Source organism: Pararge aegeria, chromosome 9 (assembly GCF_905163445.1).
Source record: "Pararge aegeria chromosome 9, ilParAegt1.1, whole genome shotgun sequence".
Lineage (NCBI taxonomy): Eukaryota > Metazoa > Arthropoda > Insecta > Lepidoptera > Nymphalidae > Pararge > Pararge aegeria.
This window is the reverse complement of record NC_053188.1, coordinates 5,287,024-5,311,684: the sequence shown is the minus strand read 5'-3', so window position 1 is coordinate 5,311,684 and position 24,661 is coordinate 5,287,024. Positions and strand designations below refer to the sequence as shown.

At 38.1% G+C, this 24,661-nt stretch overlaps 1 protein-coding gene across 1 annotated transcript; it reads left to right on the top strand.

The window, feature by feature from the left end:
• Positions 1 to 1,937: 1,937 nt before the first annotated feature.
• LOC120626305 (importin subunit alpha-7) lies at positions 1,938 to 22,665 on the top strand. The gene is made up of 11 exons (XM_039893774.1): positions 1,938 to 2,089; positions 3,219 to 3,392; positions 3,839 to 4,051; positions 5,255 to 5,478; positions 6,870 to 6,979; positions 8,211 to 8,364; positions 10,077 to 10,281; positions 15,708 to 15,835; positions 19,563 to 19,729; positions 20,942 to 21,150; positions 22,355 to 22,665. The coding sequence occupies exons 2-10, from the start codon at positions 3,219 to 3,221 to the stop codon at positions 21,121 to 21,123; spliced, it is 1,557 nt and encodes a 518-aa protein (XP_039749708.1). The 5' UTR covers positions 1,938 to 2,089; the 3' UTR covers positions 21,124 to 21,150; positions 22,355 to 22,665.
• Positions 22,666 to 24,661: the final 1,996 nt, after the last annotated feature.

Here is a 24,661-nt window from a genome sequence, read left to right as displayed (position 1 = left end):
AACAAGGACGAACGCATACTTCGCGCAGCGGACTGCGCAAATGTGATCTGTGAACCAAGCGCTCCTATGTTATGGATGTGATGGAGGTATAGTTCGGTGGTCAAAGTCAAAGTCAAATTAAAAAATATTTTTATTCAAGTAGGCCCATAGGTGGACCTTTGATGCGTACATGGGAATTACACCGTAGTGAGATGATGGCGATAACCATATTCGTAAACTTAAAACTAAAGCTACGAGGGTTACAAACGCGTCCTGGTCTAAAAAGAAGCCCACAAAAAACTTAGCCGGGTGTTGGTTTTTTGTTATCACCATCTCAAATTGTCATTTAAAATTATTAAAAGAGCAACCTGGTTAGAGCAAAAATACATACCCAAGCTTTTTTATCGATTACGTAGTCCTTTATACTATAATAGGGCTTTTCTATAAGCTAACGTTTAATACAAACTTTGAATTTTTAAGAGACATCTCCAAGATGTCAATGGGTTGTTTATTGAAGAATTGTATGCAATTACCTGTAAACGAATTATGAATTTTATGTAACCTAGCATATTGCTCTGTAAGTTTATTCTTACTTCAAAAGTTTAAATTATTGCAGTCACATCTTTTCTTAAATTTAGAAATGTTTTAAACATACATTAAATTTTCAAATATGTACTAACTATACACTGTCATTATTTTAAAATCTTTAAATTTATCTCTCAATGACTCTCGAACGAACAGCCCTATTCTGCAGCACGAAAATATTGCTTATATCTGTAGCATTACCCCATATCAAGATTCCATATGACATAATGCTGTGAAAGTAAATAAATAGACCAGCCTAGCAGTTTCTACGTGGGTCATATGGCGTATCTTCTTTACCGCATAGGCAGCAGAACTAAGCCAATTCGATAAATTATTTGCATGAGGGCCCCATTGAAGTTTAGAATCTAACGTTATTCCTAGAAAAACTGTCGTATCCTTCAGTTTCAGTTCCTCATTATTAAGTAGTACATTGGTTTTGATTTTATACACTTCGTTTTTTTCCGTTAAGAACCAAATTATTAGCTTCAACTTGGCGAGAGAGTTGTTTAAGTCGTCAAAAGCTAATTCACGTCGATTTATTTTAAAAGTTAGTGATTTATCATCGGCAACCAGAACTATCCCGTGTTTGTCCTTGCCATGGTAAGGAAGGTCATTAATGTAAATAAGGAACAGAAATGGTCCTGATAAAGACCCCTGTGGGACCTATTTTTAACTGATCCATTAGAAAGTTTTCCATTCACGTCCACTTTCTGAATTCTATAAAGTACGTATATACGTATAGAAGGCAGTGTCATCCGCAAATTTGGCTAGCTCCACGTACGGGCTCTAAGTGCTGTCGCTTGTGTAAAGTATATAGGGCCTCGGGGCCCTGTGTTATCACCCCGAGGGACTCCAGCTTGAAGTCTTTCGAAAAACCCTTTGATATGTGCTCCATGAGGCGGAGCACTTGGTTGACGCTAGAATGTTTAGGTCGAACTGACTTGCTCGTCGTTGAGAAGATTTTTAGCGGTTACGTCGGTTTTGAGTCTGCCAGTATTATTGTCTGATAAACCTTTGCTAAGTAGTTGAGTAGACTAATCGGGCGGTAATACGGACAAGTGTTTGCAAGCCAGAAACGGCAAATATTAATATGCCAATGATCACATAACAGATCTATATATTGGTGGTTTAAAAATAACTGGAGAGAGGAACTGCTTTCATATAAACGGAAAACAAGGTTCAGGCAACTTTTCAGAGTTTCCAACTTAAATTAATATCACTAATAGACTACCCAATAAGGGGATTTTCTGAACTCCGCAATAAAGCACGTTGTGTAGTATGTGTAGATATCCATATTTTTTCATTGGTTACCTACCAAAAGTAAGAAGTCAATTTCATAGAGTTTGTTAATTTTGTCTGTGACAGTGACGTCAAATGAAGTTACATTTAGAAAAAAAAAAATTCAATGTGAATTATTGAGAATTGTGAATTGTGAATATTAGTAAATTGCACTAAACATTTTTTAAGAAGCCAATATATGGTTGATTGATTGTCCATTCAATTTGGTGATATTGTAATTCGCACAGTAAGTAAAAACAATCGTTTAAATGGAGAGAAAATGGTATCGAAGCCCTGAGTTGATTTCAATTTTAAATTTAAACAGTGTGGTCTGCTAATTTTTTTACTATTATTCCATATTAGTTTTTGAGGCGATTACGAAGTTTCTTTTGTGGTATTATTTACTTGCTATTTTGCTTTGTGGAGGATATTCGGAATAGTCCAAGGTTGACACATTGGAACTATTGTTTGTTTCATTCTGGTACGTACGAACGATAAGAAAGAAATACTTTTCAGAAATTTCAAATTGTTTTTTTTGATTGATTTAACACAGATTTATGTGTTAAATCAATAAAAAAAAAAACAATTACAAATATATATATAAACCGAAACCACAAATTAAACAATACCTATATATATAAATATATATAGGTATTGTTTAATTTGATGTATAAATATGTTACTATGTAAATTTGAGGAGAACAAGTGTATGGTAACATTTAACTAAGATTTAAAACCAATAGAAATTAGTTCAAAGTTAGTTAGTATACATGGGGTTTCGGGGGCGATAAATCGATCAAGCTAGGATTCATTTATATTGGAAATACAACAATTTTTTTAAGTTGTCTCATTTGATCAGCACTCTGTTAGAGTGCTGATTGGTAAATGAAGTTTACCAATCACTCTTGAGATCATGATGGAGAACTCTCAGGCGTGCAGGTTTCCTCACAATTTTTGACTTTGCAGAGTTAGTCTCTTACTTTTACCATTGTATTTAATTTTGTTAGCTAGTTCTATATGATTGAATCAGAAATGAAGAGACCTACAGTTACCAACATAGCTCAGCAAGTCGTAAAGTTGGAGTGGCAATGGACGGGGCACATAGTTAAAAGAACCGATGGACATTGGAGTCTCAAGGTGCTGGAATGGTGACCTTGAGCATTCGCTGTATTACAAGAATGTTGACAGACAATATCATACAAGTCACTGGGAGCAGCTGGAAACAATTGGCCCAGGACCATGGATTTTGGGGATCTGTACAAGAGAACTATGTCCAGCCTTTCACGTACACTGTCAATCGGTTGAAGTCATTACGATGATGATGTCAGGCACATTCCAAGTAAATGTATTCAATAATTTTTTATTTAAATTCAAAGATGTCTGGCGGTCACAAGCATCGTTACAAGAATGTGGGCCTTAGCGCCGACGAACTGAGGCGTCGGCGCGAAGAGGAGGGTGTGCAACTACGGAAACAAAAACGGGAACAGCAACTATTCAAAAGGAGAAATGTTAACTTGCCAGCACCAGATGCTCCTGATATCTCGGTTCAGGTAAGAAGAGTTATTTACTGGTGTGTTTGAAATAGCATAGTGTGTAACAAATGGAAAAAACTGACTGGAGTGACCTGTATGTATTTGAGTTTTCTGCATAAAAAAATCACATTGCGCAGCTGTTTGAAGTGGGAGGTCTTGCGTTCAACCCCGGCAGGGGATAACATATTATATCTGAATATTTTCCGGTCTGATCTGGTGGGAGGCTTTGGCGGTTTTTTGTTACCACCCTACTGACAAAGGCATTCCAGTTAGGGGTATGAGTTTAATATAACTGCCATACCAGTAACAGATAGCCTGCATCCTCACTTACCAGAAGGTAAGTTTGCAGCCAAGGGCTAACTCGCAAAAAACAGACAAGCAAATATAACTGTGGATGAAATTTTCAAATCAAAAGTTGTCCATGGACAAAATTGCTGTTGATTATTAGAAATATTTGGTTGCAGGAAGACGCCAGTGTCTCATCATCGGACGACATCACGCCAGCGATGGTGGCCGCTCTGTACGGGGACAATCCACAGGAACAAGTGTTAGCAACACAGAAGTTTAGAAAGCTTCTCAGTAGAGAACCCAACCCCCCTATTGATGAAGTGATACGGACTGGAATAGTTCCTAAATTTGTAGAATTTCTAACAAATAGCTCTAATCCTACTTTACAGGTATTTATTATTACTTATATTTTAATGTTTGAACTTTTTTCTAACACAGTAGAAAGTATACTTTAAAACTAGTTATAAAGAAACTTAGTAGGCAGCGTTTTCTGCATGCTTGAAACACATGTAAAGGGCTGAAAAACTCTATTTTTAAGTAATAATAAAATTGATGGCCCACCTGATAGTAAGTTGAAAATCATCACCTATAGACAGAGACATGACTTAGCAATACATGCAAGAGCCGCTCTGTCTCCATTCACTTGAGGCAGGAGTAAAGCTCATCATTACAACAGATTGACTACTGGACATAGATCTCTTGTAGGAAGCTCCAAATTCCGTTTGGAAAGTTTCAAAAAGTTCTAAAGTTTTCAGCGGCTCCCAGTGTCTTTTTGATGACATCTATCCTTCTCGCTAGGGGCTGAAAAACGCTGCATTTACTTGTCCGTGGTCGCCATCCCAGGACCTTGGGACCCCGACGTCCATCGGTTCTCCGAACTATTCGCCCCGCCCATTGTCACTTCAGCTTTCCGATTCGATGTTGTTAAGCCTCATCTGCCTTTAATTACACTGGCAACCACGCCCTTAGACTTTACAGCAATGTATTTTAGCGGCAGTCTTATCCATTTAATGCCGTATGGTCATGGCAGATCAGAAAACAATTTACACCTCATCCCCCGGGTGTCGGACAAGATGACTCAGGAAGCATAATAGAGAATTGTCAGCCTACTACTAGACTACAGCCTAAACCCTCTCATTGTGAGAACCCTTGCCCTGTAGTGGAGCCGTACTTGGTTGATAGTATTAATCAAATCAAGATAGCGGTGATAACCCCGTGGTTATAACTTCAGCTTCTCTTTCGGAGGGCCGAGTTGCAATCCCAGCACGCACATCGTACTTTATGTGCGTTTTAAGTTCAATTAAAATATCACATGCTTCAGCAGTGAAGGATAACGTCGAGAAGAAACCTACATACCTGAAAGTTCTCCATAATGTCGTCAAAGGCGTGTAAAGTCCAATCCGCACGTTGTGGGCCTGAACCCTTCTCATTGCATTCTCTATGTTTCTGTTTTTATTATATTTTGTATATATTAATGTTGTGGTATACAAATAAAGAGTTTAATAATAATTGCGCGAAGAGACCCGTGCCCTGTAGTGGGCCAACTAATAATAATCACGTTGCGACTGTCCCACGAGTGCGCGCTGTTGCAGTTCGAGGCGGCGTGGGCGCTCACGAACATCGCATCGGGCTCGTCGGAACAGACGCGGGTGGTGGTGGAGTGCGGCGCCGTACCCGTACTTGTGACTCTGGCGGGCGCGGGCGCGGGCGACGACGTGCGCGAGCAGGCCGTATGGGCGCTGGGCAATGTGGCGGGCGACTCGCCGCGCTGCCGGGACGCGGTGCTCGCTGCGGGCCTACTGCCACCGCTGCTCGAGTGAGTCATCCCCTGCCTACGCTTATGTTTCTATTCCACAGGCTAGTTTTCACCCTTGGTTCTCCGGGCGTCTAACAAAGCCAACAAGAGAGACATGCCGCGGTGGTTTTTAGTTCGGGTATACCCCCTTTAGAGGGGGGGGGTCCCACGTGACCTCCGTCCTGCCCAAGGGTCGGAGGTAAGAAAGGCTAGGTGGCATGGTGTTATAAGTTTTACGTGTCTGTGCGTGCATGCGTGCGGGCGTGCGTACGTGCGTGCGTGCGTGCGTGCGTTAGTGCGTGTGTGTCTATTGCATCGTAATTCCCGAACAGATGAAACTATTTTGATTATGTTTTATTTGTTCGAAAGGTGTGTTGGGAGTGTTGCTAGAGCTATGTTTGAAGAAATCGGTCCAAGATGTCCGCCTCCACAAATTAGGCGGATTACTTATTTTTTCACAATTCCCACGGTAGTTGATGACTGTAGCCTAATAGGCAATCTTGCATGCTTTTAATCGTTTAGTCATTTTTGAGAATCAAAATATCTTTATGTCGTATGGGAGCAGCGTGGTGGGTTTATGCTCGAAAAGCCTCTCTGCTATGAGATGTCTGTGACGAGCTGTGGGACGTTAACAGGCTGAGGGTGTGAGGAAGGCACGGATATTCTATCTCATTATATTAAGATATTTAGAGCTAAGAGAGTGAAGGGTTTACGCCGATACAATGCAGGTTGGATAATTCGAGCCAACGGCTTAAGGTCCTATGCGAGGCACGGGGTGGGCCAATTTAATTTGGCCTAGAAATCTAATCAAATCGTGTAAAAAAAGATTAGCGCGAAAGTAAAATATATCTAATGCCATTTGTTTCAAGTTGTTTATTCTATACTACAGGTCTTGAACAAAACAAAACGGTAAAAAACGCTTCTGCGGGAGTGCAGAATAATTTAACCTTTAAAAATACCCCTTAAGGTCCATTTTACAGTCACGTTGTTCAATTTACTTGATGAAAATGTTTCAATACTCAAAGATGAATAGATCTCGAGTGTGATAATGTGACCCCATTGAAAAGCGCTACCAAATGAATAATTCACGTATATCCGCCGGGAAACGACAAAATAGTCAGTCTAAAAATAACTGTCTTTATTAATAAAAAAAACACCTCTTTTGTAAAAACATGTAATAATGACTTACATTGCGACCCTGCCAGGATCATTGCAAGGTCGCCACGTAAGGATCATTGTTTCTCGCTTAAGAACACGTGATGTCTATCTGACATCTCACCATCGCAAATAAAAACAAGCCATTGTTTTTAGAAGTAGTTTGATAATACAAATACATTTTTAATTTTTTTTCTTTCCCCTTTTCACCCGAAATACTTATCGGCATTAATTGTATGATGATTTCTTTGTTTCAGTATTCTAAATAAGTATTCAAGATTATCCATGACGAAAAATGCAGTATGGACTCTATCAAATCTTTGTAGAGGAAAAAATCCGCCTACAAATTTTGAAGCTGTCGCACCAGGTATGTTTTTAATTACTTATTCATACTTGCTCGTAACGTGACCCTTATTACATAGTTATAAGGTTCATAATTCAATATATAAGGCACGCGTGTTTTATTTAAAATCACCGTACTTGTGCTTTATTTATGATGACCCGATTAAGTTAAGTTTGTATCATTGCAAGTTATATGTATCAATATGGCCAATTTTCATTTAGCCGGGTAATTTTTCAGATTCTTTTGTTTTATCAACATTGAGGTTTAATTCGGCTAAAATAGTAAAGCATTTCCTTATATTAAGTAATATTTTTACCATCTGAATTGTGATAAATGAACGTTTAATTTTATCAAATATTTTACAATTTATAACTAGTTATGTTTAAGACATGTTTTAAATACGAATATATTCTCTGTATTATTTATTATATTTTTAATATAGGCTGTCTGCAGCGGACGATGCTGGCTGTATATAGGTTTATCTTGGCGCGCGAAAAAATAACTGTCGCGCCATTTTCCGTAATTAATTTTTGCTTATATTTTCGGTCTACTATTAATAATTTAAAACGTCCAGTTAAAATTGGCAAGTAGAGCAATAGTAGATGATACTCCTCCGGGAATAATGATCGCGGCACGAATCACGAGTGTTTCAACCAAAATCGAAAGAGCGGCCTACTAAACTTTCACGGACATAAAAATAGGGCAGGTATTTCCTGTATTTTAAAGTTTATCCCGTTTTTTCTTCGCAAGTGTCATGAAAATCGTCGTATGAAACGCTTATGGTACAAACTTGTTACACTCTCGGCTTTGTTAGCCCTTTAGCTTTTAGCTAACGCGCCTAATCCCGCCTCGACTGTTAAATGCAATATAACCATACTTAATGCATAAGCTACTATTAAATTTGTTTTTTTTAATTGTTATCTTTCCGCTGTGCTCTGACCGATGAGGCGATGAATAAACGAAAAAATCAGAGGCTTTTCGCTGTTCAGCAAATAAACTGTCTTTTTTTTTTATAAATATATAGACAAGTGCTTGACTGCAATCACGCCTGATGGTAAGTGATGATGCAGCCTAAGATGAAGCGCGCCTACCTAGAAGATGCCTATTCACTCTTGATTTGAAGTCTATCTTGTAATCAGTTACATCGGCCCACAGTTGAGAGTTGTCCGTTAAGTTAATAAACTAGTGGTTGACCAACGAATAGCATACATATTTGGTTTTTAACGTATTTAAATTTAGTTGTAACGTTGGTCAGGTATTCCCGTGCTGGCCCGTTTGCTGCACCACATGGACGCGGAAGTGTTGAGCGACGCGTGCTGGGCGCTGTCCTACCTGTCCGACGGGCCCAACGAGAAGATCCAGGCCGTCATCGACGCGGGGGTGTGCCGGCGTCTAGTCGAACTGCTTATGTGAGTGGCTTTACTGTTGCTGTACGTGAACGCGGAAGTGCAGAGCGACGCTCGCTGGGCGCTGTCCTACCTGTCGGACGGGCCCAACGAGAAGATCCTAGCCGTCATTGACGTTGGTTTGTGCCGGCGTCTTGTCGAACTACTTATTTGGCCTTGACTGCAATCTCACCTGGTTGTAAGTGATGAGGCTAGATGGTAGTGGGCTAACTTGTAAGGGAGTATATATGTATTATATATTACCACTTGTTTATTCTAACAAGAGAACCGCTTGGTTTCCTGGGATAGAAAAGTAGCGTATGCTACTCTCCGCCCTTTCAACTAAATTTATACCAAAATTGAAGTTGCTTCGATTGGTTGCTTAGTTAGGGCCTAAAGGAAGGATAAACAAACAAACGCACGTTAACATTTATAATATTAAGGGCTTATTTCACCAATTAATATTGGTTACTTTAGCGGCCCGTTAAGTGCTTTAACGAACTGTTGGTGTAAACGAGTGTCCCACCACGCACCAATAAGTTATTATCTTTCCTGACGGGCCGCTAAAGTTGATAGGCCCGTTAAACATATAACAGAGGATTAGGTACTACCGGTTCATAAAGTTGGACATCGTTATTTGAAAATGAGTATTTGGAAAATTTAAATACTGTTTTCTTCAGTGGTACTATATTACAACACCGAGTAATTCAAGAGCATAACCCACCGCGCTGCTCCAATGCGGATTGATGGGCTTAAATGATTATCGTTGTCATGTAAATGATAATGATCGGGACCGGCTCAACGTGCTCTCCGAGGCACGGGGATGGGAAACGATATTTTAATATAAACAATTTTCAACCAACTCGGGAATTGAACACAAACCCTCGTATTATTATTTATTGTTGCGCAATCTAATTTTAATTCCCGTTGCCCTGGGAGCTTAGAGACAAAACGTATGCGCAAACATTTTTGTATAAACCTGAAACGTTGTGTAAGAATTTCAAATGAATCCCTCGACTACTTTTGAGTTTTTTGAACACTAATATATTAAAGCTGATTTTTTATTAACTAAGAATAGATAGCTGATTATTTTAGTTACTATCTTTGCTCGCGGCTTATACTGTCTGCTACCATACTAATGTAAAAATGCAAAAGTTGCTGCGTGACATAAACCAATAAAAACACACTAGCGAGTGAATCAAATTCGCGTGTAGGTACTATACCTTAGACGTATACTAGATTAATTGCACACGTTGCTGCGTGAAAGAAGGACAAATCAATTAAAACACACTGATTATTCGCGTGTACCTTTCCTCACTTCTATACTGATGTAATAAATGTGAACGTTGCTGCGTGTAAGGCTATACCTACTAATAAAATAGCTTGTATAATTAAAATATAAAAGCAAACGATTATGATAACATCCCTGTTGTATTTGATGCCCCGTTAGCAGTGGCGTGCATAGAGGGTACGCACAGGGTATGTAGATGATATAAAATGAAGTAAATCTAAAGTACGAGTTACAAAAAAATTAAGGATAGGCATTGTTAGAGTGATAAAAAGCCTACTCTTAAGCATTTATAACTCGTACTGAAGATATTCTTCATTTTATATCATCTGCATACCCTGTGCATACCCTCTATGCACTCAACTGCCCGTAAGCTGATGCCTTGTTGCGACTTTAATGGTGAAATTGGCCCTAAGTATTGGTTAATTAAAATGTTATGCGTGTGCAGGCACAACAAGTACACTGTGATATCGGCGGCGCTCCGCGCGGTGGGCAACATAGTGACGGGCAACGACGAGCAGACCCAGGCGGTGCTGAACTGCAACCCGCTGCCCAGTCTGTACGCGCTACTGCGCTCCACCACCGAGGCCCTACGCAAGGAGGCCTGTTGGACGCTGTCCAACATCACGGCGGGCAACGCCGCACAGATACAGGTACGTTACGCACTTGCTAAAAAAATATAAATATGGAAGGCCCAGGTATTCAGATATTCACTGCAATACCCACAATGTTCAGGATGGCACTTAGATCTTTCATTAATTAACAGTATTATTGAAGCTAAATACCTAGTTTCTTAGCAGTAATCATTTATTCTCATGACTATTATTCTTCCTTCCTATTAAAGTATTCATTTTATAAAAGAAATCTTTAAAGCCCACCAACCTGCTTTAGAGCAGTGTTGTGGGTCTGTACTCTATAAACCTGACTTCCCAAGGAGTGAAATAAAACAACTGGACTGACTCTAATACTGTATATTAAGCTTCTCTATAATTCATATTACTTGTTACCTTCAAATGACTCTACTACCAGTTCGGAATGCTGTCTTCGGCAGAGAAGACCACTGGCAAGAAACTCTACCGTTGCTCTTTTATTCAATCAATTAAAACAAGACTTATAAACACAATTACAACATTATCATATGTTATAACGCCAGGCCCTTTGATACAAGACATATAAGACAGGTCAAACATAACTACTATGATCACTTATAACATCAGGACTTTTGGAACAAGTTGTTTGTATAGAGCAACCTCTGCTACATACGCTATCTGTATAAAATAATGCTAGGGCTCCATATATTATACCTGAATAACCCAAAGGATATAAGAGATATACTTATCTGATGCAACATCAGGTACAACCATAGTACCAACAACTTTTAACAACTTATCTCAACTCCATCACCAGTATATACGACTCTTGTTCCGCCACAACAATATTTCCTTAAGTATATCGTTTCCATTATAAATCATCTATTCCCAATTTGTAACGTTCTATCCACAATACTTTACTTAATCTCCATTTCTCAATTAATTAATTAAAATCCGTGCTAACTTTTCTTTCCCGCCAATCGATCTTGTCAAACTCGCCTCTCCCGCCATAGATCCTATACTTTTATTTGACAGTCTAATAAAGTCCATTATTCTATTTTCAATACATTATCAATGAGTATACAAACTATTATTTGTTGATATATTTAATATAATCATCGGGTTTATCATAGATAAAGTGCTGTAATTCCCAATAGGGAATTACAGCACTTTATCTATGAAATATCCTATATATCTAGGAAATATCCTAACACGGCCATTCTGACAAGTACTTCGTTCTCGAAGTACATAGGGTTATTCTTTTTAGGTATATGTATTGTATCATAAGTCTTTAGGTTCAAAGAACATCCTTATAAGTACATCATCTTATGTACACCTCTATAAAATTAGTTCATGGTATATAAGCATAAAAAATGATCAAATCAGTTACATTCTGTATACACTTTTATCAATAAACTGTAAACAATATTTTATCAAAAGATAGGCATAATCATAACATTTTATAATTAAAGTGAAAGAGACCAAAAAAAATTTTCATTAAAATTCCACACCATTTAACATATTACAACAATATAATACTTCTAATAAAGTAAAATGATTAATTTTCAACAATGTAAATCAAAAATACTCATTTTCATTTATCTTGTACATTTTAACATGTACAATCACAATCCAAATATTTCCATCTCAATATAAATCTCAAACAATTTATCCTTTTGCCTCTTGTCCAACTTTATCAAAATATCCACATAGGTAATTGTATTTCCCATCAATTCTGTCATTAACATTGTTAGTCTCATTTAGTCACAGATGCAATCGGTACAGTCTAATAGTCAAACCAATATATACCAAAACACCAACACCCACTGGTGATATCAATAACATCATCACTCTCAAGTGATATCAATAACATCATCACCCACTGGTGATATCCACATCATCATCACTCTCAAGTGATATCAATAACATCACCCACTGGTGATATTCATATTTTTTCCACTGTCCAAGTCAAGTAATATATAAGATAAATATAAATAAATTAATATAAAAACGCTAAGATGGAATTATTTCTATTAGTTTACATCTTTTTTTTTTATCATCTCATCATAAAAGCCAAAGTATATTCAATGTTTGTTCAATTGTTATTTCTATTATTCAATGTTTTATTTCAATCTAAACATCAATTAAACCACCTGTTTAACAGAATCATTTATCATGCAAGGACTCTTAAAATTTCACATAAAATTTGATAATTTAAACAACTGTTAACCTAAGTATAATCTAATTATTTATAATGCAACTAATATATTTTCCTTTGCAGCAGCAACATTAATTTAGTTTATAATTGTATTTTATTTATATCATTTTTAAAAACTTCTCTCAACATCATACTGAAAGATCACTGACCTAACCTAACCCACAACATTTAAGCTGACTCCTAATTCTTTTCTTCACACAACCCAACATAGAAACTAAACTATTTCATTTAGCTATTCAGTAGTAATTTTCCCTATATGTATTGTTCTGACACATAATCATATTCTATTCTATTCTACCAACAATTTTTTTTTTTTTTTTGTTTTGTTTTGTTTTATGTGTATTCTTTTATATGTTCTGAATAATTTACACAATCTCTCCTATCACGGCTTTCCTGACAAGTACTTCGATCTCGAAGTACATAGAAAAGTTCCTAAATAAAAGTTAACAGCTCAGCTAACCTGACTAGTTGCTCAATATAAACTTGAAATCTTGTATGTAATAAATAAGAATTAAAAGAAAAATCTATTACACATTCCGTTCGGCTAACCTGACCAGTTAATTTATTTTAGCCAGGACAGACTAATAAAATAAAACTTAGCACAAATTCCATTTGGCTAACCTGACTAATTAAATAAAACTTGATAATTCAAATTTATCAAACTCATTACACATTCTGTTTGGCCAACTTGACTAGTTGGTTTTCACAAACAAACTTAAATCAATTCTATTTTGGACTTAATCATTTCAGCAAAATAAACAAAGAGCCACTAGGCCATATCAGTTTCAGGTAATAAGTACTATCTTTCAAAAGTAGAAACCACAAAAAGAAAAAATAAATAAAAATATCACATCAATTGGTTCCCCGGACCACATATCCTTCAATGGAATTTTACCAATTCTGGTGCTCTGTCTCCAGAGTGTTTCTGTTTTAGCACATACCAGCTATTAGTTGAGACATCATCAAAAACATCAAACCATCTACTATGTCCACATTTTCCAAGATGGTTATCCATTGGTTCCCCGGACCACATATCCTTAAATAGAATTTCACCAAGCATGGTGCTTTGTCTCCAGAGTGTTTCTGTTTTAGCACATAGCAGCAAATAGTTGAGGCATCATCAAAAACATCAGACTCTTTACTATGTCCACATTTGACGGGATGGTTCTAAAAAAAGTAAATCTGCATTAGAGAAAGGCATAAATTGGACATGAATAGGATCCCACTTCTGATGCTAAAAAAATATAAATGAGGGAGGCCCAGGTATTCAGATATTCACTGCAATACCCACAATGTTCAGGGTGGCACTTAGATCTTTCATTAATTAACAGTATTATTGAAGCTAAATACCTAGTTTCTTAGCAGTAATCATTTATTCTCATGACTATTATTCTTCCTTCCTATTAAAGTATTCATTTTATAAAAGAAATCTTTAAAGCCCACCAACCTGCTTTAGAGCAGTGTTGTGGGTCTGTATTCTATAAACCTGACTTCCCAAGGAGTGAAATAAAACAACTGGACTGACTCTAATACTGTATATTAAGCTTCTCTATAATTCATATTACTTGTTACCTTCAAATGACTCTACTACCAGTTCGGAATGCTGTCTTCGGCAGAGAAGACCACTGGCAAGAAACTCTACCGTTGCTCTTTTATTCAATCAATTAAAACAAGACTTATAAACACAATTACAACATTATCATATGTTATAACGCCAGGCCCTTTGATACAAGACATATAAGACAGGTCAAACATAACTACTATGATCACTTATAACATCAGGACTTTTGGAACAAGTTGTTTGTATAGAGCAACCTCTGCTACATACGCTATCTGTATAAAATAATGCTAGGGCTCCATATATTATACCTGAATAACCCAAAGGATATAAGAGATATACTTATCTGATGCAACATCAGGTACAACCATAGTACCAACAACTTTTAACAACTTATCTCAACTCCATCACCGGTATATACGACTCTTGTTCCGCCACAACAATATTTCCTTAAGTATATCGTTTCCATTATAAATCATCTATTCCCAATTTGTAACGTTCTATCCACAATACTTTACTTAATCTCCATTTCTCAATTAATTAATTAAAATCCGTGCTAACTTTTCTTTCCCGCCAATCGATCTTGTCAAACTCGCCTCTCCCGCCATAGATCCTATACTTTTATTTGACAGTCTAATAAAGTCCATTATTCTATTTTCAATACATTATCAATGAGTATACAAACTATTATTTGTTGATATATTTAATATAATCATCGGGTTTATCATAGATAAAGTGCTGTAATTCCCTATTTCCTAACACACTCAACGCACTCAACGCACTGACTCTCACAGGTAACCATGAAGCAGTTAAAAATTTAAGAAGTAGAAGAAACATATTTATTGCACGTGCACACACAGGAAAAGTGAACAATGTAGACATGCAAAGGCGGCCTTATTGCTGCAAGCAATCTCTTACAGCCAAACTTTGTAGAAAGGACTTACAACAAGAGAACGGGATAGTGCCTGCCAAGAGTGTTTTAATATGCATAAATACCAAAAATTTATATTGTATACAAATACCTAGATAATTTAATATGAAAATTAAGCTTAATTTGCTATACTCCTCACCAAAAAGATCTTCGGCAATGTACCCTCTATGCATGTTTCGCTCCGAAACCGGAGCATCCTTAGGAGATTTTGACTTTACAATGAATAATTGTTTAACAATGTGTGGAGTATAAGGATTGTAGAAATTATAAATTACACCATACAGATTCTCCTGCTTTTCGCGTAGTATAACAAATTAAGCTTAATTTTCATAATATATTATGAATTTGCGCAAAGTAACGCCTGCTTCTATCTAACAGAAATTTATTACTTAATCCGTAGTCCACTACGCTGGCCAAATGCAGATTAGTCGACTTTACACTTCAGGTCTCTTTCTTCTTTTCCTTCACCATTAAAGCAAGTGAATTACTTAAACTAAAGTTAGCCTGAAGTTTTAATAACTGGGCTTTTAAATATTGCATATAGTCGCTTACATAACAATACCGCGGTAGTTAAATTAATTCAGCAGGTAGTAATCTCTGCAGACGTTTAAAAATACAAAATGTTTATGCAAATGTCACGCATTCTGTATTTTTTGTATTGTACGCGATAAGGTCTCAATGTTTACAGTACAATCGCCGTATGCATACTAGTAGTGTTGCAATAAGTTTTTTTCGCACGCATTTAAACAATAAAGTCAGTATAATTTTTTTACTATTTGCAGGCTGTCATTGACGCGAACATTTTCCCGACGCTCATAGATATTTTAAGGACTGCCGAATTCAAAACTAGGAAAGAGGCCGCGTGGGCGATAACTAACGCGACAAGTGGGGGAACACATCAACAAATCAAGTAAATATCACGATTTTTTTAATTTTTGCACCATTAGCACGTACAAATTAAGCGCGACTACTCGGTCGGCTCTGCGTTTTGTAAGTGCTGGAACGAACACGAGCGGTCAATAAACCCACTTAACTCTTAAGGAGAGTATAACAATCCTTTTTATCCCAGGAAAACCAACGGTTCTCATGGGATTTATAACAAAAAACACTAATAAACGGAAGAAAAACGCAGGCAAGAATTAGTAATTCTGTAATTAACAGTTATAAAACCTTTCGTGTCCTTTGATCAATCTCACAAAACTTATTGATTCCCCACCATAGCTCTCTCCATCGCCCGCTGAGTGACACTGAGCGAAGGCTCAAAGTCACTAGGTCCATAAAAACTAGTCTCTCTCTACGTCGTGTTCCTCATTGCTGAGGGTCGTGACCCCTTCCACTAACAACTTTTTGGACGATTTTGTGCCATTTGACTCGGCTTTGAGCAACGTTTAAAGCCGTATGCACTTTGGTGTCGAGAGCAGTGCGGATTTGATCCGACCAACGAATCGGGCTACGTCCTCGAGGTCTCTTTCCTTCCACTTTGCCAGTGACCACTATCTTTTCAAGATTGTCTCCATCTCTTCTGGCAATGTGACCGAAGTACTCGAGAATCCTCTTAAGACAGGTGGTTGATAGCCTTCTTGTAATTTTAAGCTGTCTCAAAATCGATGCGTTGGTCCTGCGTGCCGTCCACGGGATTCGCAACATTCTCCTCCAGCACCACATCTCAAAAGCGTCAATACGTTGTCTATCAGCTGCTTTAATGGTCCATGTCTCAGCTGCATACGTAAATATAGGAAAAATAAGTGCGCGGACCAGACGCACTTTTGTCTTGATTAAGATGTTCCTGTCTTTCCAAGTCCTATGTAGCTGTGACATTGCGCTTTTGGCCAATCCGATTCGCCTTCGAACTTCAGTTTCACAAGAACCAGTGGCACTAATATTGGAACCCAGGTAAATAAAGTTCTCCACGATTTCGAGATTTAGCGAGCCAGTGAGCTCCAACCTTCCTGCACGATCTACCACCATAGCTTTAGTTTTGGATCTATTTATGAAAAGACCCATGGCATTGCTTATTCGCTCCATCCTGTCCAGTAGAGACGTCATCTCAGTCTCAGATGCTGCTAGGAGAGTTGTGTCATCAGCGTACCGTAAGTTGGTCAACTTTACTCCACCTATTCTGACACCACCATCCCATCCTTCGAGAGTTCGCCTCATAATGTATTCCCCGTAGATATTGAACAGAATGGGAGAAAGCACACAGCCTTGCCTAACTCCTTTACGGAATTTGAAGGGTTTAGAGGTAATCTCATCTATCCTTACAACTCCTTCACTGCTGCAATAAAGATTTTTGAGCAGCGCTATTAGATGTTCTGGCACTCCTAATTCTGTAAGCACTCTCCATAAACAGCTCCAATCAACGCAATCGAAAGCTTTACTGTAGTCAATAAAGCACATGATAATTGGCGTATTGAATTCATAGGCTTTTTCAACTAGTTGCCGTACATTTAGGATTTGTTCACGGGTGCCTTTGCCTTTCACGAAACCCGCCTGCTCTTGCGGAATTTGCCAATCCAGGTAGTGACGGATGCGGTTATTTATTATGTAGAGCAGTATTTTGCCGGCGTGGGATATGAGCGCTAGTGTACGATAATGGTCACATTTTCGCGTACAACCTTTTTTATGTAAGGGGACAACTACTGACCTGGCCCAGTCTTTTGGCCATTCACCGTTGAGCCAGATAAGGTTGCAGATCCTGTGCAGCATGTCAACACCAGTGTCCCCCAGAGCAATGAGTGTTTCAGCTGTTATTTGATCGGGTCCGGGAGCTTTCCTCGTTTTTAGACCTTTTAAAGCTGCGAGAATTTCCGAACGAAGTATGCATGGCTCCAATTCCAGATTGTCACAGTTTACGTATGACGCTTCTGAACCATTGGAATTCTTGTATAGCTCTTCGCAGTAATTACGCCATCTTTCAGCTATTGCGTCAAGCTCGTATATGGGACTGCCCTCGGTATCCTCTATGACCCACGCCTTTGGTTTGAACTGCCTAGATAAGAGTCGGACTTTTTTGAACAGGTCTGATGTTTGAAATTTTTGAGAGTGGTGTTCGATCTCGCTACATATATCTTCAATATATTTGTTCTTGTCTTTGCGACAGCTTCTAAGGATATCTTTGCATATACCAACGTAATCTTCCATCACCCCTGAATTCTGCAGTCCTTTCAGCTTTACAGCTTTCCTCTTATCTATCAATTTCCAAGTGTCTTCTGTTAACCACTGTTGTTTTCTGGGTTCAGTAGCTTTTGGCTTTGAGATTTCATTAAGTGATTCTGTGATAGCAGTTTTAAGGTGATTCCAAAGAGAGTTGGCATCAGGATGAGAGGGAGGGTTATCTTTTAGCCTATTTTCCAGTATGTTTTGAAAATTTGATCGCTCAGAGGAGTTTAACAGTTTCATCGGTGCAGTTCGCCTTCTGGGTGAGTCGAAGTGAGAAATCAGCCACAAGAAGGTTGTGATCCGAGCCGCACTCAGCTCCAGGAAAAGTCTTTGTGTTCGAAACAGATGACCGCCATCTAGAGTCAATGAGCATAAAGTCAATCTGATTTCTAACTCTATCACCTGGTGACTTCCACGTGTACAGCCGTCGGGGGTGGTGTTGGAAGCATGTATTTAGTATAGTGAGATTCCGTTCTATGCAATATTCAATTAGTCTCATACCTCTTTCGTTTCTCACACCAAGTCCATGTTTGCCCACAGTTTTTCTGATATGGTCATCTGACATTGTATTGCCGACTTTGGCGTTCCAATCTCCAATTATGAGTGTTATTTCGCGGCTTGGTATTTTGCTAAGAGTGGTATCGAGTACTCTATAAAAAGCGTCAATATCATCCTCCGAAGCCAGCGAAGTAGGAGCATAGACCTGTACTATATTAAGAGTACACGGTCTGGTATTTAGTTTTATTGTTATAATTCTGTCAGAAACGGGGTTGTATCCAAGAACTTGTTGATTAATTTTCGGAGGTAGTATGATTCCAACGCCATAATAACTTGAGTCCTCTGATCCACAAAAATACATAGTGTTTCCGTATGCTGTCCTAAAATGACCCTGACCACGCATGTGTGTCTCGCTAACACCTAATATAGAAAGATTGTGATTTTCCATTTCCTTCTCCACGATGCTCAATTTACCCGGTTTTAGAAGTCCTCTGACATTCCAGGTAGCAATACGGTGATGGGCTCGTATTGAAGTCTTGCACAATGTAGATTTCTCATCAGTAATATTTCCGTTTAAAGAGGCCTGACAAGGAACCTCTCCAACAGCTTCGGTCGCATATTTGTCACCATCCAGCCCGGGTACCGGATGGCGCCGAGTGTTAGTCGGGTCGTCCAACAATCGCCTATTAATTCTGTCTGCTGTCATAGTGAGGGGTTTTCTTGGGAAGATAATAATACGGTGGGCTCCCAGATCCTTCCGCATCAGTCTTTTAAGTGAATTTAATTCCACGTGGCCACTGGAAACCACCTTTGATTTCGGGATATTTAGCTGCCGCCCGATATTCGACATTGCTGCGCGTTTAGCACCACCCAGGGGGCACGTGTAGGGTGAATCTCTAGAAGGATGAGATGGTAAATCCTACGGACGCGCGCAGCAGGCCCCCCAATAAAAACTAGTAACATATAATAATTGTTTTCAGTTTCCTCGTCCAACAGGGTTGTATACCACCGCTGTGCGATCTACTCACTCTCACCGACACGAAAACTGTGCAAGTGGCACTCAACGGACTTGACTATATATTGAAAGCCGGACAAAGCGCGGATCAACGCGACAACCCTTACGCTGTGCTATTAGAAGAGTGTTTTGGTACGTCTTAATTTAAAAAAAAAAACGTGTGTGTACTTATGTACACGCGTTAGAAGTTATACTCCTTTGGCGTAGCAAGATAAACTTTTATAATCTTTTAAAAAATTTCATCGTTAGCCTTATGCTACGTTTGTAGAAATAGGTATTTAATACATTGAAAGTTTTATAATAACGCAATATCAGTAAGTTAAACAAAGTTTATTTAAAAATAAAAAAAAAATCTATTTCATTAAAGAAATGGACATAATAAACATAATTAAATTTGGAATGCTATTAGACTCATTATCGGACAACCAACATTAAAATTTGAGATTTATGTAAGATTGAATCAATTGAATCACCCGAATGCGCCCGCAGACTTTGACAATTGAAAGTGTACACTGTCAAACCTTAAAGCTAGTTTCAGGGTGTCGGTTTTTCGTGACGGTGTGCGCGCGCATCCTTTTATCATTTTTCCCTAACGCGCCAAAAAAGTATAACTTCAATAACTGACTTTTGGTTTCGGAAAAATGGTTTTCGGCTAAGTTTAATAGTTCCTAGGTGAAATCAATTGCAGAATTGAACAAGCTCGTGCAGCCTACCGAAAAATAGAAAAGATACTTTGCGACCGCAATCTCAGTCTCCCATTACGTTAAAGAGTCCTTCTTTGCTACGTCTTCTCCGTTCTCCTATGTGGGGTAGAAACCTGGACACTTATGGAAGCTCTATGCAAGAAAATAAACCCTTCGAAATGTGGGTTTATAGTTAGAATTTCATGAACACGACAATATTACAGAGGCTAGTCAAGAATCTGGAAATACTTAGAACTATTAAGAAAAGAAACTTACAGTATTTTGGTAATATAATGAAAAACAATAAATATGAACTCCTCCAGCTCATTATTCAGGGGAAAATAGCCGGCAAAAGACCACCTGGCCGAAGAAGATCATCGTGGCTAAAAAATTTACGCCAATGGTTCGGGAAAAGTACCCGAAGTCCACATAGCCTTAATGGTTGCCAACCTCCGATAGGAGTCGGCACTGCAAGAAGAAAAAGAGCAGTAGCAGAGCTTTTATACCCGTGGAAAGAATAAATATTGATCTTCTCCCACAGCTTTATCAACTAACCTGGTACCTCGCACTTAAATTCTCAGCGCTCACCGTGGCGCCGTTGCAATATAATTCTTACTATGAAACAGAATTAAAAGAAAATTATTTTGGTTTCGATTTGCAGGCGTAGACAAAATAGAATTCCTTCAATCGCACGAGAACCTCGATATATACCAGAAGTCGTTCGAGATTATCGAGAACTACTTCGGGTCGGAGAGCGAGGACGGACGGGTGCTGCCCGACGTGTCCTCGCCCACGGAGTTCAGCTTCGGTGCAAGCTCGGCCGCCACCGGGTACAACTTCTGAGCGACGTCGCGCAACCACCACTGTGCAGTGAGTCCAGTCGAAGCTTTCCTTACAACACTAGCCTTAGTACGCTCGCAATCGAGAAGTCGGTCTTTGTATCGTTAAAGTAAAATTGACCTATAGTCCCAGGTTTTAAAGTCGCAAATCCCTTACTTCTGTACTTCAAAGTCCACAACATAAGCCTCAAATGAGAACAAAAAACACCCGTCGAAATTTCTAGAACATATGCTTTTGTTATAGAATTAATCACTGTCACAATGTGCATCCACAGAGTTATATCAATGAATCGTAACGTGACCCCGGCCGGTCGCATCTTAATACAAAAGTTACCCGCAGATCATACTGTTAATTCTATGATAGCCTAATCTAACTTAGGTATAGCTTTACCTCACCATAATCAATACCTAAATATAACAACGTAAAAATTATAGCACCTATTCAATTATTTTATTCGCAAGTGTTATCTATCTATCTATATATATATAAAAGACAAAGTGTGTGGGTATGTTCCGTATAGGCTCCGAAACGGCTGGACCGATTTCAATGAAACTTTCAGGGAATCTCCGGATTGACCTGGCGAGTAATCCTTTAAAGTTTGGTGACGATTGAAGCACTCCTATTTTTGAACTATCAAACTGTCAAATACAGCTTTTTTTACTATGATGTTATTCTATTGTTGGGTGTACATGGGTGTAGATAATGATCTTCACCCGCTCGAGAAGAGAATAGAAGAGAATGAATGAAGAGAGAAATAAATGATTTTATATATTATTAGACTTACATTTAAAGATTTGATTATGTATGTTTATTGTTTAAATAAAATAAAGCAAAATCTAGCCCGGCGAAGCGGGCTGGGTACGCTAGTAAAATATAAATATTTTCCAAGTTACATGGTCTATTATTTCTTGTAAAAAAAAATATTTAAAAGAGTATCGTTACTTTAGTGTAAAGTAAGTTGTTGTCCTTTTTTATTTTATATCGAAATTAATACGGCAGAGCCTGGATGGAATTATATATATATGTATATATATATACTAGCGAACCCCAGCGCCATCTGTCGGGCTGATTTGTGAATCTAAACCATCCAAGGTGCCACCCAAACGCATACCAAAAATTCATTCAAATCGGTCCAGCCATAGGAATTAATTACTAGTGAAATGATTGCCAACAACTTTTGTATAGACATGCGGCCGGCTAGGGCCACCTTAATGATAGTGAAAAATTGTTTTAGATTCGGGTATTCGACTGTAGCAGAGTTATTCACAAGGTGAACTGCGAACTCCAAGAGTAAATATATTTTGCACTTACTATGCAGTATGTAGTTTAGATCATTATATTAATTTATGTATCGCAAATTATGCAAATAAAAAAAAAATAACCTTGCCTTATTTTTCTTTCGCTGGCTATTGTAGATAACGGCGTTAAATAGCTCATTCATTTTATTGGCATTGTTCACGTATTTGTTTAAAACAAACATTCATGTTGATATGTGATATATCGTTTTAATTCGTTATAATGAATTAAATATTGGTACCAACAATATTTTGCGTTTTTCTTTGCTTTGAAACCCACATAGTCCTGTTTCATTTACGTCAAAAATTAATGAATTTTAGTAATAAATAAATTATCCAAAGGTGGAAATCAATGTAAATAATTGATGTATGATGCAATTTTAAACAATAGATCATTTTTTAACAACGCTGTACATCATGATGTGGATTGTTTTAATGGTCTGCCTTACAATATCGATAACTTATGATGTATTTTGACAAATAGATGAATGGCATATTTTTCACACTTTTTATATAAAGAATTTGTCGGTTATCTATCGGCTATCTAATAGTCGTGGTATAACGTTGAAGTTTTATCACATTCAACTGAACTCTGAAGGGCGTGGTTGCCGGTGTAATTGCTGGCACGAAGCTTTACACCTACGCCCCGGGATTTATGGACACACGGTGGCACGGTGCAGGATATGTTCCTGGCATGACCTGCGAAGTGTTGCTGCCCTGTTAATAGGCGTGTTGACGGCCGATTGGCGCAGTGGACAGCGACCCTGCTTTCTGAGTCAAAGGCCGTGGGTTCAATTCCCACAACTGGAAAATGTTTGGATGATTAGCATGAATATTTTCCATTGTCTGTGAGTTTATCTGTATAATATAAGTATTTATGTATATTATATTCATCAGCTATCTTTGTACCCATAATATCACAAGCTAGTCTTACATTGGGGCTAGTTGGCGATGTGTATATTGTCGTAGTATTATATTTATTTATTTAAAAAAAAAACATTGCCTTCGTTTATAACATTTATTTTTTTATAAAATGGTAACAACAAAATATACTATATCAACACCACAGAAGTAAGCACACACAGAACTCTCATTCAGTCGTCATTACATGCAGTGCATTGTTTCCAAAAACAATGAAAACGCCCCCACGTAATACTTCACACCCGCGAAATGTTGCTAGCTCAAAGACTTTTTCCCAGTATATGGTAAACATTTAGAACATTAGAGGTAAAATAATTACTGTCAACTGCTAAACGATATGAAGTGTATAACCGCTCGAGAAAAACTACAGTAGTTTTGTTTGGAGAGGTTTTTGACGCTTCACAATATTAGTCGTGTACACGGTTTTTGTATGACTTAATTCTGTGGTAAACTCATTAATAACATGTTTGAAGTGGTAACTGGTAACTGAGACTTCGTTATCCTTTATGGGAATCCATCAGACAAACGTTACAGTAGCGTCCGGTAATGACAGATGGGTCCCTAGTCTCTATGGCCTTAAAACTGTAACTTAACTTCTAACCTATCGAATTACACCCCGTTCCCACGACTACGAGTGGCGCGCATATTTATTCGACATCGTTCTTTATCAGGGTACGTCATAAAAAAATTAGTTCTCACTATGTTATTCATCGTACCGTTGCTGTTATGGATGTGTTCTAACTTAAAGACCTACGGAGCTACTTAATCTGTTAATGTATTTATATATGGTTTCATAATAGCTTCAATAGTTAACTTATAAAAATTAAGCTTAATTTGCTATACTCCGCAGGAGAATCTGTATGGTGTAATTTATAATTTCTTCAATCTGTATACTCCACACCAAACAGATCCTCGGCAATGTATCTTCTACGCACGTTTCGCTCCGAAACCGGAGATACAGGTTGATGAAATTATAAATTACACCATACCTACTACTGCTTTTCGCGGAGTGTAGCAAATTAATTTTCATAATATATTATGGATTTCCGCAAAGTAACGCCCTGCTTCTTCCAATATTCAATAGTTAGAGTTGCCATTACCCCCTTACTAAAGGACATGAGATTAGGTTTGCGGCTATTTTAGACAAAGAACAATAAAAACGGTAGGTGAATTTCCTTCATCTGACGCTGGTGCAGATTTCGTATGCCGAAACAGCTAGACCTTTTCGACGTTTCCCTCATATAGAATTACAGATTTCTTATACTGCTGTAAATGGAACCGATATAAAACGAGTCCCATACCGGACAAGGTGGGAACGGGCTCTA

What these genes read in the sequence shown, in the direction of transcription:
- LOC120626305 (XM_039893774.1), top strand. Translation starts at nt 3,219, where the DNA reads ATGTCTGGCGGTCACAAGCATCGTTACAAGAATGTGGGCCTTAGCGCC. An exon ending in GCAACGCCGCACAGATACAG is followed by an intron (nt 10,282 to 15,707) that starts GTACGTTACGCA and finishes TACTATTTGCAG; the next exon opens with GCTGTCATTGACGCGAACAT. An exon ending in GGAACACATCAACAAATCAA is followed by an intron (nt 15,836 to 19,562) that starts GTAAATATCACG and finishes AATTGTTTTCAG; the next exon opens with TTTCCTCGTCCAACAGGGTT.